The 14903-nt window shown below is 46.4% G+C and overlaps 1 protein-coding gene across 40 annotated transcripts in view; it reads right to left on the bottom strand.

Moving 5' to 3' along the window:
* Nucleotides 1-14555, bottom strand: part of MSI2 (musashi RNA binding protein 2) — a 413369-nt gene extending 398814 nt beyond the window's left edge. For 39 of the 40 annotated variants that reach the window (XR_013833509.1, XR_013833510.1, XR_013833511.1 and 36 more), the window contains exons 1-2: nucleotides 882-945; nucleotides 344-384 (exon numbers count right to left, since the gene is read on the bottom strand). Coding sequence is in view for 37 of the 40 variants with exons in the window: in XM_079955714.1 (XP_079811840.1) it covers nucleotides 344-384; nucleotides 882-943 (103 nt within the window). In the remaining 3 variants the exon portion in view is untranslated. Of the gene's footprint in view, nucleotides 1-343; nucleotides 385-881; nucleotides 946-6721; nucleotides 6878-14445 lie in introns of those variants that run through there. The other variant, XM_079955691.1, reaches the window with a different exon arrangement.
* Nucleotides 14556-14903: the final 348 nt, after the last annotated feature.

The following is a 14903-nucleotide window of genomic DNA, read 5'->3' on the forward strand; positions in this document are numbered from 1 at the left end:
CTGCCATCCCTTAAAAGTGCGCACACGCAAATTTAAGGTCGAATAGAGGACTCGAGAAATGGATCTGTTATTTGGAGCAAATAAAATATCGCATCTCCTTAACCTTGTGGAAGGGGAAAACAAAAACAAAAAACGTGTGTCTGTCTGTGACTGTGTGAGAGTGTTGGAAAGGAGTGGGGGTTCTGGAGGGGAAGGAGGGGGGCAAGAACCCGATGCAACTGACCTGGGATAACAACAAAGACCTATCAAAGGAGACAGGGCTGGAGGGATGGGGGGGGAGTGGGAGATGGGGGCGCCCCCCACCTCTCCCCACACGGCACACGCACCCTCACCCCCGTCTTACCTGGTGATGTTTGCCAACTCAGGCCGCCAATAAACATTTTACTGGAAGAAGAAAACATAACAGAGTTAAGCACAGATGTCAGATCGGCCATTTTGACGTGTAACTTACAAAAGCGAAAAGGAAGGCAGAGGTGGAAAGGGGGGTGGGTGGCTGGGGGGGGGGCGCCGAGGGAAGCGGGAGCCTGGTCTGGCCAAGGGGGGTGGGGGGGAAGAGAGAAGAAGAAAAGGAGGTGGAGAAGCAAAAGAAGGGGTGAAGCCGGGAACGAGCGGGGAAGAGGAGGGAGGCAGATCAGTGCAACCCACCCAAGGTGAGTAACTCAGAAAGAGGGGGGAAAGCGAGCCAGAAAGAGCCGGCACCGGATCAGCCATTGGGGGCTTCTCACGCGCGCGCTCTCAGCCCCCCACCCACCCCATTAACCCAGTTTTGTTAAAAAGGTGGTGGGGGAGGGCAGGAGAGCATTCTAAAGTGGCAATGCGAGAGGAGGAGGAGGAGGAGGACACACGCGGAGGGGAGGGGGCGCGCGGACGATCCAACTCACCCAGGGTCGTGCTGAGAGTCATTGGGGCTCCCAGATATCGCTTGGCTCCCTTCCGCCTCCATGGCTGCAAACGAGAAGGCGGCTCAACCCCGTGGAGAGAGAGAAAGAGAAAGAGAGAGGGGGAAAGAGAGAAAATAGCCCCCACCCTGTAGAAACCCCCCACCCTCCCCCCTGGCTCTTTCTTTCTCCACCCCCCTTTTTGCCCCCTTCCTCTGATCACTTCTCTTCCTTTTATCTTTCTTTTCCCTCTTTCTCCCTCTCTCTCTCTCTCTCTCCCTCTCTCTTTTCTCCCCCCCCCTTCTCCCCCCTTCTCTCCTCTTTTTCTTTTCTTTTCCTGCTACCGGCGAATATTACTGGCTGGAGGGGAGGAGAGGGAGAGAGAGAGAGAAGCCGGGGAACCAGCCAGATCCTTTCACACGTGGGATCAGCTTAGCTTAGCTCAGCTCAAGCTCCTTGCTTTCTCTCCCTCCTCCCCCCTCTCCTCTCTCTCTCCCTTCCGCGCACGGCCATCCTCCCCTTCCAGAGCCAGCCAGCCAGCCAGCCTTGCTCCCTCCCATCCACCCCTCCTCCCCCTCCGCCTCCTCCCCCTCCCGGGGACGCACGTGGGGCGGAGTTCTCAGAACGTACAGTAACCGATTCGGGAGACGTCACGAGCCCCGCCGAGGCCCCGCCCCCTTCCCCGGCTCCCGCTTCTCTTCGCCCCGAAACCCGCCCACCGCTGGCGCTCCAAGCGCAAGGAGCCGGGCGGACGCAGGCAGCCGGATTCCGCCCGGCAGCCTGGCTTGACCGTGACCTGGATCCTCTGGGGCTGATCTGACATGCGCCGCCTGCGCCTGGCAAAACAGCGCTCTCGCTCTCGCTCACGGAATGGCGAGCCGGACAGCCCCACTACCTTGCAGTCCCCTCCACAGGTTTCTCCCTTGGTGGGAGCAGGTTAGTACTTAATTCGTTCCAGAGGTCAGTTCTTAACCTGAAACTGTTCTTAACCTGAAGCACCACTTTAGCTAATGAGGCCTCCTGCTGCTGCTGCGCCACCGGAGCACGATTTCTGTTCTTATCCTGAAGCAAAGTTCTTAACCTGAAGCACTATTTCTGGGTTAACGGAGTCTGTAACCTGAAGCGTATGTAACCTGAAGCATATGTAACCCAAGGTACCACTGTATAAACCAACAAACCCATTCATTGAAACAGCCATAGAGGGGAAAAGCCTGAAAGACAGTCCTGTTTTTAAAAAACGTCCCACCCAGTCAAGGAAGCCACAGATGATTAAGGGCCTGGCAGAAATGAAATGTTTTTGCCTGGCTCCTAAAGTTATGTAATGATGGTGCCAGGAGAGCCACGCAAGGGAGAGCACAGGCGGAGAGTGACCCCTGAAAAGGCCTGTTCTCACGTTGCCAAATGCACCCTCCGCGGACCTCCCAAATGGCGGGCAAACGAAAAAAGGCCCACAGGCACCACAGGCGTGCCTAGGGTCCCTTGAACCATTGGCAAGGAGCTGTATTGGCACACATGCATACATAAAATCGCTTTACCGCAATAGCCACATTAGAAATTACTGCAATTACTTGAAGCGTCCTGAGTAAGGGTAAGGTGAGGAGGAAGGGCAAGAAAATTTGCAACGCTTTTGTGCCATGGTGCAAGATGGAGGGGAAGCTTCCCCTACGTTTGATCTCGCCAAAATAGTGGCATCGTGTTGCCACACATATGTGCAGCATGTACTCCACACTTACAGGTTATTTTTGCACACGCACACACCAGCTTGAGTCCCCAGTGGGGGCTGGCTACACCGTTGACGAGCATACAAAAGCTTCCTTATATACTGGATCAGATCCCTAGTCCACCTAGCTCAGTGTCATCCACACACTGGCAGGCAGCAGCGCTCCAGGGTTTCAGACGTCTCTCCCAGCTCCACCTCAGATCCTATTGCGGTTTGAACCCAGGACCTGCATGCAAAGCAGCTGCTCCACCCCTGAGCTGCAGCCCTTCCTTATTGCAAAGGATCATCCTGAGATTCCAGAACAAGATGTAGAGCCCAATCCCTATGCATGTTTGCTCAGAGGCTATGCCAGGGGTAAGTTGGATGTGGTCAAAAATGAGATGGCAAGAATAAATATTGACATCCTGGGCATCAGTGAACTAAAATGGACGGGAATGGGTGAATTCAGTTCGGATGATCATCATATCTACTACTGTGGGCAAGAAACCCGTAAAAGAAATGGAGTGGCCCTCATAGTCAACAAAAGAGTGGCGAAAGCTGTACTGGGATGCAATCCCAAAAATGATAGAATGATCTCGATACGAATCCAAGGCAGACCTTTTAACATCACAGTAATCCAAGTTTATGCACCAACTACTGGTGCTGAAGAAACTGAAATTGACAAATTCTATGAAGACTTACAAGACCTTATAGAAGTGAAACCAAAGAAGGATGTTCTTCTCATTATAGGGGATTGGAATGCTAAAGTAGGGAATCAAGAGATAAAAGGAACAACTGGCAAGTTTGGCCTTGGAGATCAAAACAAAGCAGGGCAAAGGCTAATAGAGTTCTGTCAAGAGAACAAGCTGGTCATCACAAACACGCTTTTACAACAACACAAGAGACGACTCTACACGTGGACATCACCAGATGGGCAGCATCGTAATCAGATTGATTATATTCTCTGCAGCCAAAGATGGAGAAGCTCTATACAGTCAGCAAAAACAAGACCTGGAGCTGACTGTGGCTTAGATCATCAGCTTCTTATAGCAAAATTCCAGCTTAAACTGAAGAAAGTAGGAAAAACCACTGGGCCGGTAAGATACAATCTGAATCAAATCCCTTATGAATACACAGTGGAAGTGAGGAACAGGTTTAAGGATTTAGATTTGCTGGACAGAGTGCCTGAAGAACTATGGGTGGAGGCTCGCAACATTATACAGGAGGCAGCAACGAAAACCATCCCAATGAAAAGGAAATGCAAGAAAGCAAAGTGGCTGTCCAACGAGGCCTTACAAATAGCAGGGGAGAGAAGGCAAGCAAAATGCGAGGGAGATAGTGAAAGATACAGGAAATTGAATGCAGATTTCCAAAAAATAGCAAGGAGAGACAAGAAGGCCTTCTTAAACGAGCAATGCAAAGAAATAGAGGAAAACAACACAATGGGAAGAACCAGAGATCTGTTCAAGAAAATTGGAGATATGAAAGGAACATTTCGTACAAAGATTACCATAATAAAGGACAAAAGTGGTAAGGACCTAACAGAAGCAGAAGACATCAAGAATAGGTGGCAAGAATACACAGAGGAATTATACCAGAAAGATATGGATGTCTCATATACCCCAGGTAGTGTGGTTGCTGACCTTGAGCCAGACATCCTGGAGAGTGAAGTCAAATGGGCCTTAGAAAGCACTGCAAATAACAAGGCCAGTGGAAGTGATGATATTCCAGCTGAACTATTTAAAATTTTAAAAGATGATGCTGTTAAGGTGCTACACTCAATATGCCAGCAAAATTTGAAAACTCAGCAGTGGCCAGAGGATTGGAGAAGATCAGTCTACATCCCAATCCCAAAGAAGGGCAGTGCCAAAGAATGCTCCAACTACCACACAATTGCACTCATTTCACACGCTAGCAATGTTATGCTTAAAATTCTACAAGGCAGGCTTAAGCAGTATGTGGACCGAGAACTCCCAGAAGTGCAAGCTGGATTTCGAAGGGGCAGGGGAACCAGAGACCAAATTGCAAACATGCGCTGGATTATGGAGAAAGCTAGAGAGTTCCAGAAAGACATCTACTTCTGCTTCATTGACTATGCAAAAGCCTTTGACTGTGTCGACCACAGCAAACTATGGCAAGTTCTTAAAGCAATGGGAGTGCCAGATCACCTCATCTGTCTCCTGAGAAATCTCTATGTGGGACAAGAAGCTACAGTTAGAACTGGATATGGAACAACTGATTGGTTCAAAATTGGGAAAGGAGTACGGCAAGGCTGTATATTGTCTCCCTGCTTATTTAACTTATATACAGAATTCATCATGCGAAAGGCTGGGCTGGATGAATCCCAAGCCGGAATTAAGATTGCCAGAAGAAATATCAACAACCTCAGATATGCAGATGACACAACCTTGATGGCAGAAAGTGAGGAGGAATTAAAGAACCTTTTAATGAGGGTGAAAGAGGAGAGAGCAAAATATGGTCTGAAGCTCAACATCAAGAAAACGAAGATCATGGCCACTGGGCCCATCACCTCCTGGCAAATAGAAGGGGAAGAAATGGAGGCAGTGAGAGATTTTACTTTCTTGGGCTCCATGATCACTGCAGATGGTGACAGCAGTCACGAAATTAAAAGACGCCTGCTCCTTGGGAGAAGGGCGATGGCAAACCTAGACAGCGTCTTAAAAAGCAGAGACATCACCTTGCCAACAAAAGTCCGTATAGTAAAAGCCATGGTTTTCCCAGTAGTGATGTATGGAAGTGAGAGCTGGACCATAAAGAAGGCTGATCGCCGAAGAATTGATGCTTTTGAATTATGGTGCTGGAGGAGACTCTTGAGAGTCCCATAGACTGCAAGAAGATCAAACGTATCCATTCTTAAGGAAATCAGCCCTGAGTGCTCACTGGAAGGACAGATCATGAAGCTGAGGCTCCAATACTTTGGCCACCTCATGAGAAGAGAAGACTCCCTGGAAAAGACCCTGATGTTGGGAAAGATGGAGGGCACAAGAAGAAGGGGACGACAGAGGACGAGATGGTTGGACAGCGTTCTTGAAGCTACAAACATGAGTCTGACCAAACTGCGGGAGGCAGTGGAAGACAGGAGTGCCTGGCGTGCTCTGGTCCATGGGGTCACGAAGAGTCGGACACGACTAAACAACAACAATGCCAGGCATAGTTAAATAAATTGGAATAATTAAGCACTCCCCCATTGGGGACTGAAGTTTAGACCTTCTGCATGCAAAGCAGATGTTCTACCACAGGGCTATGGCCCTTACTCTTAAAACATAGGAAGCAGCCTTAAACCAAGTCAGAACATTGGTCCCTATCGCTCAGCATTATCTTAACTTCTCGCCAGGAGCTCATCAGAATTTTGGACAAGGAGCTTTCTTAGCCCTACCAGAAGATGCCAGGGACTGAACTTGGGACCTTCTGCATGCAGAGCAGATCCCACTGAGCCCAGGTTTCCCCTGTGCTGAATTTTAGATTGTTGTGGGGTGGGTGGGTCCTGCCCTCTTGTACATTGATAATGTTGCATTTATTTTGCCTACTTGTAAACAAGTGCATTTAGTGGGAGATCTGCGATGATGTCTACTGATGTTTTCATTTTTATTCTAATGCAGCTTGGGGTGGGGGGTGGTACTCAAAATTTGGTTGGAGCAGCAATCTGCTTCTTTTAAAGAGGGAATATGGGACAAACTGATTATTATAGGATAGCACCAGTGGCTCTAGCCTTCCTTACAAAGTGCCCATGGGAAGGTTTGCTTTTGAAGGGGAGAAGGAACACGGGGAAAGGCAGCACGTGCTTAACCCTTCAGCTGAATTTCACTTTTCGCTGGTACTGTGTGTGTTTGGGGACTGTGTTTCTCTTATAAACATGCACCTTGATAGAAGCAGCCGAGGGAAGAGTTTTGGGAAGGGGAAACTGATTGCAGGGACAGGGCTAAGAACCCCTTCCATCTCCTCTCTTCTGCAAAGCAAGTCATAACCTCCCCAAGGCTATTTTGGTAGGGAAGAAAGTGGGGGCCCTTGGGGATTTGTTGTTGAACGTGACTGCACCGTAACATATCGTTTGCTCCTTGGCAACAAATGGGAGCTGGTAGCTCAAAACGGGAGGAACAGTAGGGCTATAAGAAAATAAAAATACCTGCAAGAAATCTGTGCTTTGGCTTACATGACTGGCAGCAACCCATTCTGGAAAAGACATTCAGAAGACACACTGAATAAAGGCCTTGGGGAGGGGGTCTCCATCCCGTTCATCGTCTTCCACCTCTCCTTATTCATATCTTCTTCCCTTGTGCCCCTGGAACAGACAGAAAGTAATCCCACAAATTGCATTATGCCGATCAACTTCTCTCCGGTTCCTGGTTTAAATATAATCACATTGGCTGGAGTGGTAGGTAGCGGATCACAACCGTAAAAAATGTCCCCCAAAAGGCCTGATCCCATATGCCACTCGGTGGGACTCCTCACTTTATTCTCCGCGGGGGCAATTTTGCTTGCAGGTGATTCTGCAAATGAAGGAAACTTGAAAGAGACTGTGCTTTTAATCAGAATTCTTATTTTTGCCTTCTCTTAAAAAAAAAACCTAATTGTATTTCCCCACCTTCCTCAAAAATAATAAGAACACTGTTACTACTTGGTAGGATAGGGACAATTCGCTCCAAATGAGCAAAGGCAGGAAAAGGAGGAGCTGTTTATAATGTCTTACAATGTGGTGCCATTTCAAGGTCAAGAGAGGATTTTAAAAAATGTGTCACAATCCTCCCAGTTTATGGAAGACTCCCATGCAAAGGTTTTGGACACCTCCAGCCTTCATAAATATGGGGATGATGATGATGATGATGATGATGATGATGATTCTAGAGCATCTCACATCCATCTTTGGATTTACGCCTCTTCAACTTCTCTCCAGTATTCTCTGTTTGCTTCCTGCACCCACATGGTGTCATTATATTTCTTTATATCTCACATTTCCCCCAGACTCAAGGCTGCTTACCAGAATCAACACAACATGGACAAAATATGAAAAGCTGAAAGCATATTTTTAAAAAATTAAACAATGTTTACAAGTAATTAAACTATAATACAATTAAAACTATATAAAAACTAATATATTGGAATACTAGTAAAAACAGCACAGAACTATTAAAAACAGCCAGTTCTCAAAAGCCTGTAATAAAGCGGCCCTCCAACCTGCCAGAGGAAGGACAGCAAGGGATATCGAGTGCTGTTGTTATTGCTATTCAAATAAGAATAATTAATAATAATTTATTATTTATACCCCAGCCACTCTGGGCGGCTTCCAACAGAGTATTAAAATACAATAGTCAATTAAACATTAAAAGCTTCCCTAAACAGGGCTGCCTTCAGATGTCTTCTAAAAGTCTGGTAGTTGTTTTTCTCTTTTACATCTGGTGGGAGGGCGTTCCACAGGGTGGGTGCCACTACCAAGAAGTCCCTCTGCCTGGTTCCCTGTAACGTGGCTTCTCACAGCAAGGGAACCACAGAAGGCCCTTGGCACTGGACCTCAGTGTCCAGGCAGAATTATGGGGGTGGAGATGCTCCTTCGGGTATACTGGACCGAGGCTGTTTAGGGCTTTAAAGGTCAGCACCAACACTTTGAATTGTGCTTGGAAACATACTGGGAGCCAGTGTAGGTCTTTCAAGACCGGTGTTATGTGGTCTCGGCGGCCGCTCCCAGTCACCAGTCTGGCTGCCACATTCTGGATTAGTTGTAGTTTCCGGGTCACCTTCAAAGGTAGCCCCACGTAGAGCGCATTGCAGTAGTCCAAGCAGGAGATAACTAGAGCATGCACCACTCTGGCGAGACAGTCCACAGGCAGGTAGGGTTTCAGCCTTCGTACCAGTGTCCTGGACACAGAATTGACCTGCGCCTCCATGAACAGCTATAAGTCCAGAATGACTCCCAGGCTGGGCACCTGGTCCTTCAGGGGCACAGTTACCGCATTCAGGACCAGGGAGTCCTCCACACCTGCCCACCTCCTGTCCCTCAAAATCAGTCTTGTCAGGATTCAACCTCAGTCTGTTAGCCACCATCCATCCTCCAACCGCCTCCAGACACTCACACAGGATCTTCACCACCTTCACTGGTTCTGATTTAAAAGAGGTAGAGCTGGGTATCATCCGCATACTGATGAACACCCAGCCCAAACCCCCTGATGATCTCTCCCAGCAGCTGCATGTAGATGTTGAAAAGCATGGGGGAGAGGACAGAACCCTGAGGCACCCCACAAGTGAGAGCCCAGGGGTCTGAACACTCATCCCCCACCACCACTTTCTGAACACAGCCCAGGATGAAGGAGCAGAACCACTGTATAACAGTGCCCCCAACTCCCAGCCCCTCTAGACGGTCCAGAAGGATGTTATGGTCAATGGTGTCAAAAGCCACTGAGAGATCCCGCAGAACTAGGAAACAGCTCTCACCTTTGTCCCTAGCCTGCCGGAGATCATCGACCAGTGCAACCAAAGCAGTTTCAGTCCCATGATGAGGCCTGAATCCTGACTGGAAGGGATCCAAATGGTCCGCTTCTTCCAGGCCTCACCTTGCCCAAGATTTGAGACTGGGCAATAGTTGGCCATATTGGCCACATCTAAAGATGTTTTTTTAAGAAGCAGTTTGATAACCGCCTCTTTCAGTGGGCCTGGGAAGGCTCCCTCATGGAGGGAAGCATTCACCACCCCACGAAGCCCATCGCCCAGCCCTTTCCGGCTAGATTTTATAAGCCAGGATGGGCAAGGATCAAGGAGACAGGTGGTTGGTTTCACTCGTCCAAGCAGCCTGTCCACATCCTCGGAGGTAACAGATTGGAATTGATCCCACACAACTTGACTAGACAGGACTCTAGCACTCTCCCGCCCCAGCCCTGCTCCCACGGTGAAGTCTACCTCTTCCCGAATCTGAGTGACTTTCTCTGCAAAAAAACTTTGCAAAATCATTGCAGGAGATCATGTGGCCCGTAATGGGCCCCGATGTAGCAGGTGGTTCCGCTAAATTGCGAACCACCTGAAAGAGTCTCCTGCTGCTGTTTTCTGCAGATGCAATAGAGGCGGTGAAGAAATGCAATGCAAGAACTTTTTCTCCAAGGTTGGGCTCGAACCCATGAGCCTGAGATTAAGAGCCTCATGCCCTACCAACTGAGCTATCCTGCAATGGACACTTAATGACTTTAAAAGAGGATTAGACAAATTCATGGAGAATAAGGCTATCAATGATTACTAACGTTGCTGGATATGTTCTACCTCCAGTGTGGGGGACAATATGCTTCTGAGTACCAGCTTTCTGGAAACCGCAGGAGGGGAAAGCACAATAGCGTTCAGATTCTGCTTCCCCATAGGCATCTGGTTGGCTAGGATGACAGGACGCTGGACTGGATAGGAATACCTGCCTGCCCTCAGCATGACCGGTAGCAGATGTGCCTGTTGGATAGTGCCCACAATGCCTAGGCTGCCATCCCCTCCCAGCGCCTAAGAAAGTTGTTGAACTTTAAAAAATAAAATTAAAAAATTCGGTGTTTTTTAAAAAGGTATATGGAAGGACAGGTTTATATATTCCCTCCTGCAAACTCACTCTCCCCCTCTTCACTTCCTTGCCATGAAAGCAATCTTTTTAAAGTTGACTTTAGGAGTGAAATTAACTAGGCCACGGTAATCTGGTCCAGTCAATCAACTTTCCAACAAAGACTCCTGAAAGCAGTTTACAATCAAAATGAATAGCACACAGTAATTTGTCCTTGACTCATAATTCTTTTTCTTGAGAGCATTGCATACGTACGATGTGGGAGGGTGGGGGTTAGCCTTGGTGCTCAGCCTGAAACCATGGTTAAACCCTAAGCTAGCCATGGCATCCAAAGGTGGTCATGGCATGGCAAGATACCCTTTCTCAACTATGAATCATATGCAAAACTGACTAAGGAGGAAGGTGAATATATATGTTTAAGATTGGGCCACAAGTCAATGAGCATCAAACAGAAGATCTTTCTGGTGTTTAATGAATAGGGTGGAGATACGGAGGGGGGGATTAAAATTGTTTTCACACCATGCTTAAAAATTATTATGACTATTATTTAAACTGTATAGCCTGCCTTTCTTTAGAAAACAAAAATTCAGTGGGGCTAACAGTTGGTAATTAAAACAGACACAAAAGCATTACAAATAACATGAAAAGGAACAATTAATGGGCAGTCAGAAAGCCAGAGAAAAACTACATTAGGAAAGGCAATCAGCATTCTCTAAAAGCCCAGTCTAAAAGCACACATATTCTAAAAAGAAAAAGGAAATACGCTTCTTGTTCAAAACTATTGTTGGTACCTATGCAGAAATTTAATGGGTAGATGATTTGAGAAATAGAATAAAACTAATATGGTTCGACCTTCAAACCCTCTGTGCTTGTATTTCACATAATCATAGAATCATAGGTTTGGAAGGGATACCAAGAGGCATCTAGTCCAACCTGCTGCAATGCAGGAAATGGAATCACAGCTAAAGAAGGCCTGACAGGTGGTCATCCGAACTCTGTTTAAAAGCCCCCAATGAAGAAGAACCCTTGCAAGACAGTCTGTTCCACTGTTGAACAGCTCTTACCATCAGAAAGTTCATCCTAATCTTTGGTTGGACTCTCCTTTCTTGTAACTTGAATGCATTGGTTTGGGAACTACCTGCCAGAGCAGCAGAAAACAAGCTTGCTCCATCTTCTTGATCATCTTGGCCGTCCTCATCTGCAGGAATTCCAGTTTGGCTATACAGTATACTTCTTAAACTGTAAAGCCCAGAACTGGACACAGTACTCCAGGTGGGGTCTGACTAAGGCAGAATAAGAGTGGTACTACTATTTCCCTTTATTATGTTGTTGTTGTTGTTGTTGTTGTTGTTTAGTTGTTTAGTCGTGTCCGACTCTTCGTGACCCCATGGACCAGAGCACGCCAGGCACCTCTGTCCTCCACTGCCTCCCGCAGTTTGGTCAGACTCATGTTTGTAGCTTCGAGAACACTGTCCAACCATCTCGTCCTCTGTCGGCCCCTTCTCCTTGTGCCCTCCATCTTTCCCAGCATCAGGGTCTTTTCCAGGGAGTCTTCTCTTCTCATGAGGTGGCCAAAGTACTGGAGCCTCAGCTTCACGATCTGTCCTTCCAGTGAGCACTCAGGGCTGATTTCCTTAAGAATGGATGCGTTTGATCTTCTTGCAGTCCATGGGACTCTCAAGAGTCTCCTCCAGCACCATAATTCAAAAGCATCAATTCTTCAGCGATCAGCCTTCTTGATGGTCCAGCTCTCACTTCCATACATCATTACTGGGAAAACCATGGCTTTTACTATACGGACCTTTGTTGTTCCCTTTATTATACATATAGATAATTTAATTTGTTTCTTAGGAATGTAAGGTAAATAGATTTATGGGAAAGTATATATTTATAATATGTTAGAATACAAATGATACGATTATGTCCTTTTTTCTCTTCTTTCTTGTGCTATAATTTATTATATGGGGTAGTAATTTTATTTAATAACAATGATTTTTATTAAAAAAAAAAAAAACCACACCTCATGATTGATCAGCTAAAATCCAGCTGCAGCCCTAGTAAGGACGTATAAGCAGCCAAGCTGGACCCAAAGGCAAGTCCATTTCTCACCCTCCCCCCCCCCAAAAAAATAAGGACAACACAATGCAGGGTAATGCTATAGGTTATACCCAACATTAGTCATGCTCAGATTAGACCCATTGAAATTAATGGACCAATGTTACTCATGCCCATTAATTTCAGTGGGTCTATTCAGTGTTGACACCGCAGAAGAGAAGATATGTAATTATCCAACCGAAGCATCAATATTTCAGGTCACGGTGGCGACTGTTATCAAGCATCATTTTTAATTTGAACTATAATGTTTGATCTGTCTTTCATGCATGCCTTCTTGAGCTCCTTGGGGGGAAAGGTGGGATATAAATATAATAAATAACTAGATTCTTTTGCTGGAGGGCAAACATCTATGAACATGAAAACCAGCCTTACAGAGTCACAGCAGTGGCCAATCTAAAGATCATAAGATGAGCCTTGGTGGATCATGCCAAAAGCCCATCTCCAGCATCCTTTCTTCACAGTGGCCAACCAGATGACTTTGGGAAGCCTGCAAGGAGAACCTAGATCCAATAGCCCCACTTGTGAATCTGATCAACTGGTATTCAGAGACATATAGCCTCCAAAAGTGCAGATAGGACATAGCCACTGAGGCAGGCAGCCATTGATTGCCTTATCTCTATGAATTTGTCTACTCCTTTTTCAAAGTCATCCAAGTTGGCCACCAATTGCTACATCCTGCGGGAACGAATTCTTTGGTTTAACCAGGCACTACATGAATAATTACTTGCTTTTGTCTGTCCTGAATATTCCACATCCGGCTTCATATTGGTTGTGGGCAACCTAGTGCCTTTCAGATGTTTGTGCTCCATTGGCTGTGGCCAATGGAAGTTGGGACCCACAACAACTGGAGGGTACCACATTGGCTATAAGAACATCAAGAAGTTGGGCTTAGCCATCTCTTTTAAGAGACCCAGTCGGCTTCCCCAGAAACAGGCATTTATAGAGTCCTTCATTATCCTTTGACGTCTTTTGTCTCCTTTTCCCCTTATCCTGGAAGAGATTTGACTGCTTGTATTGTTAACATTCCCATATTATTATAAGATCTCATCTTATAATAATATTTTGAACATTCAATGCTCTTTTTTCTTTCTTTTCTTTTCCCATTTAAATTGGCTCTGGCTCTGGCTCTGGCTCTGGCCAGAGCAGCGATGTCACGCTGGCCATGTGACCCGGAAGTGTCTCCGGACAGTGCTGGCCCCTGGCCTCTTAAGTGAGATGGGCGCACAACCCCAGAGTCTGTCAAGACTGGCCCGTACGGGCAGGGGTACCTTTACCTTTACCTTTATATTCCAAAGCAGACTTTTAAGCCTTGCCGAGACCTCTGCCCTGCCAACAAGCACTAACTGAAAAGGCACCACCAGTGTTATTTCCAGCCAAAACAATGTCCTATCAATCGCAAAGACTGACTGCCGCTCAGGCCTGTGCAGAACACTGGTTCAACTGCACACACTGAACCCCAGTGGGGTAATCAGGGTTTTTTAAACAGATTTGCCAACTGCACGAACACCCTGTCAGACACAGAAAAAGAAAAAGACGAATGCTTTGCTCCTTGTTTACAGCCTGCATCAGGGGTACTCCACAGGAGCCTTACCTACTACCCGGCAACATTTCATATTTTAATCTGCCTTAGTTCAATAACGAACAGGTACAAAAATATTTACAAGGATGCAACAAGGCATTAAACTGCCTAAAGATGAAGGTGTGGAAGACAAAACTCCAGCTAAAAGAAGATCCTTTAATATGGTTTGGACAGTTTGTTTTAAGTATGGAAATTGAATGCATTCCAACCTTTCTATAATTTGCGTGCATGCTGTTCCTGACATGGCCTGTCATTCAAGTGCTTAATAAACACATACTTCTAACATGTCTAATTTCCCCATTATTCAAAATGAATATTATCAGCTTTCCAACTGCACAAATCCACACGCACCCCGACTCTACATTTTGTGTCCAACTGCACACTAAAAAAAATATAAAAATAAAAACCTTGGGGGTGATGATTCACTGCGCATCAGTTTGGGCACATGCGCAGCCTCCCGTTGCTCCGACCTTTTTCTCAGGCACACTCTCCTTTTGCCCACTCGCCTCTGCCACGTTTGTTTCTCTCCAGTGGGAAGCTTTATGGGATTCTATACATATTTATCGTATTAGAATGATTACATAAGGAAGCAAACAAGAAATGGAAGAGCTGTTGAATATGAATGCAAAGTACCCACCCTGTGGCACATCCTGTCGCTTGAGGCACTGTGGCCTACATTTTGCAGAAATATTCATTCATACCAAGTATGAGCCAAGTAAACACTTCAACGTCTTTGGAAGGAGCCTCCTGCAGGAGAGAGAGGCACGACATGAAAAAAAAAGCCAATAACTAAACGTTTTCATTTGGGGGAAGATACCCATCCATTGCTTTATTTGGTTTGATCTTAAATATCTCAAAATAAAGGCACTGTTTTGAATATATGCATACATGCACACAATTTCACAGTTAATAGTCTCCTAGGAACCCTAGGAATCAAGGCAGGGCCAGATGCAGTCTTAGTAAAGCAATATGTGCCACCTCCAGCTCATTCTGCTAAGTGGGGCCATGGACCTCAGCCCCCAAGTGATGCCTTGACTGCACCCCGGATGGACCTTTAGGATGAGTACACACAACTTTTCATTCTAGAATCAATGG

This window comes from Podarcis cretensis (genome assembly GCF_951804945.1).
Source record: "Podarcis cretensis genome assembly, chromosome: 15".
Classification (NCBI taxonomy): Eukaryota; Metazoa; Chordata; class Lepidosauria; order Squamata; family Lacertidae; genus Podarcis; species Podarcis cretensis.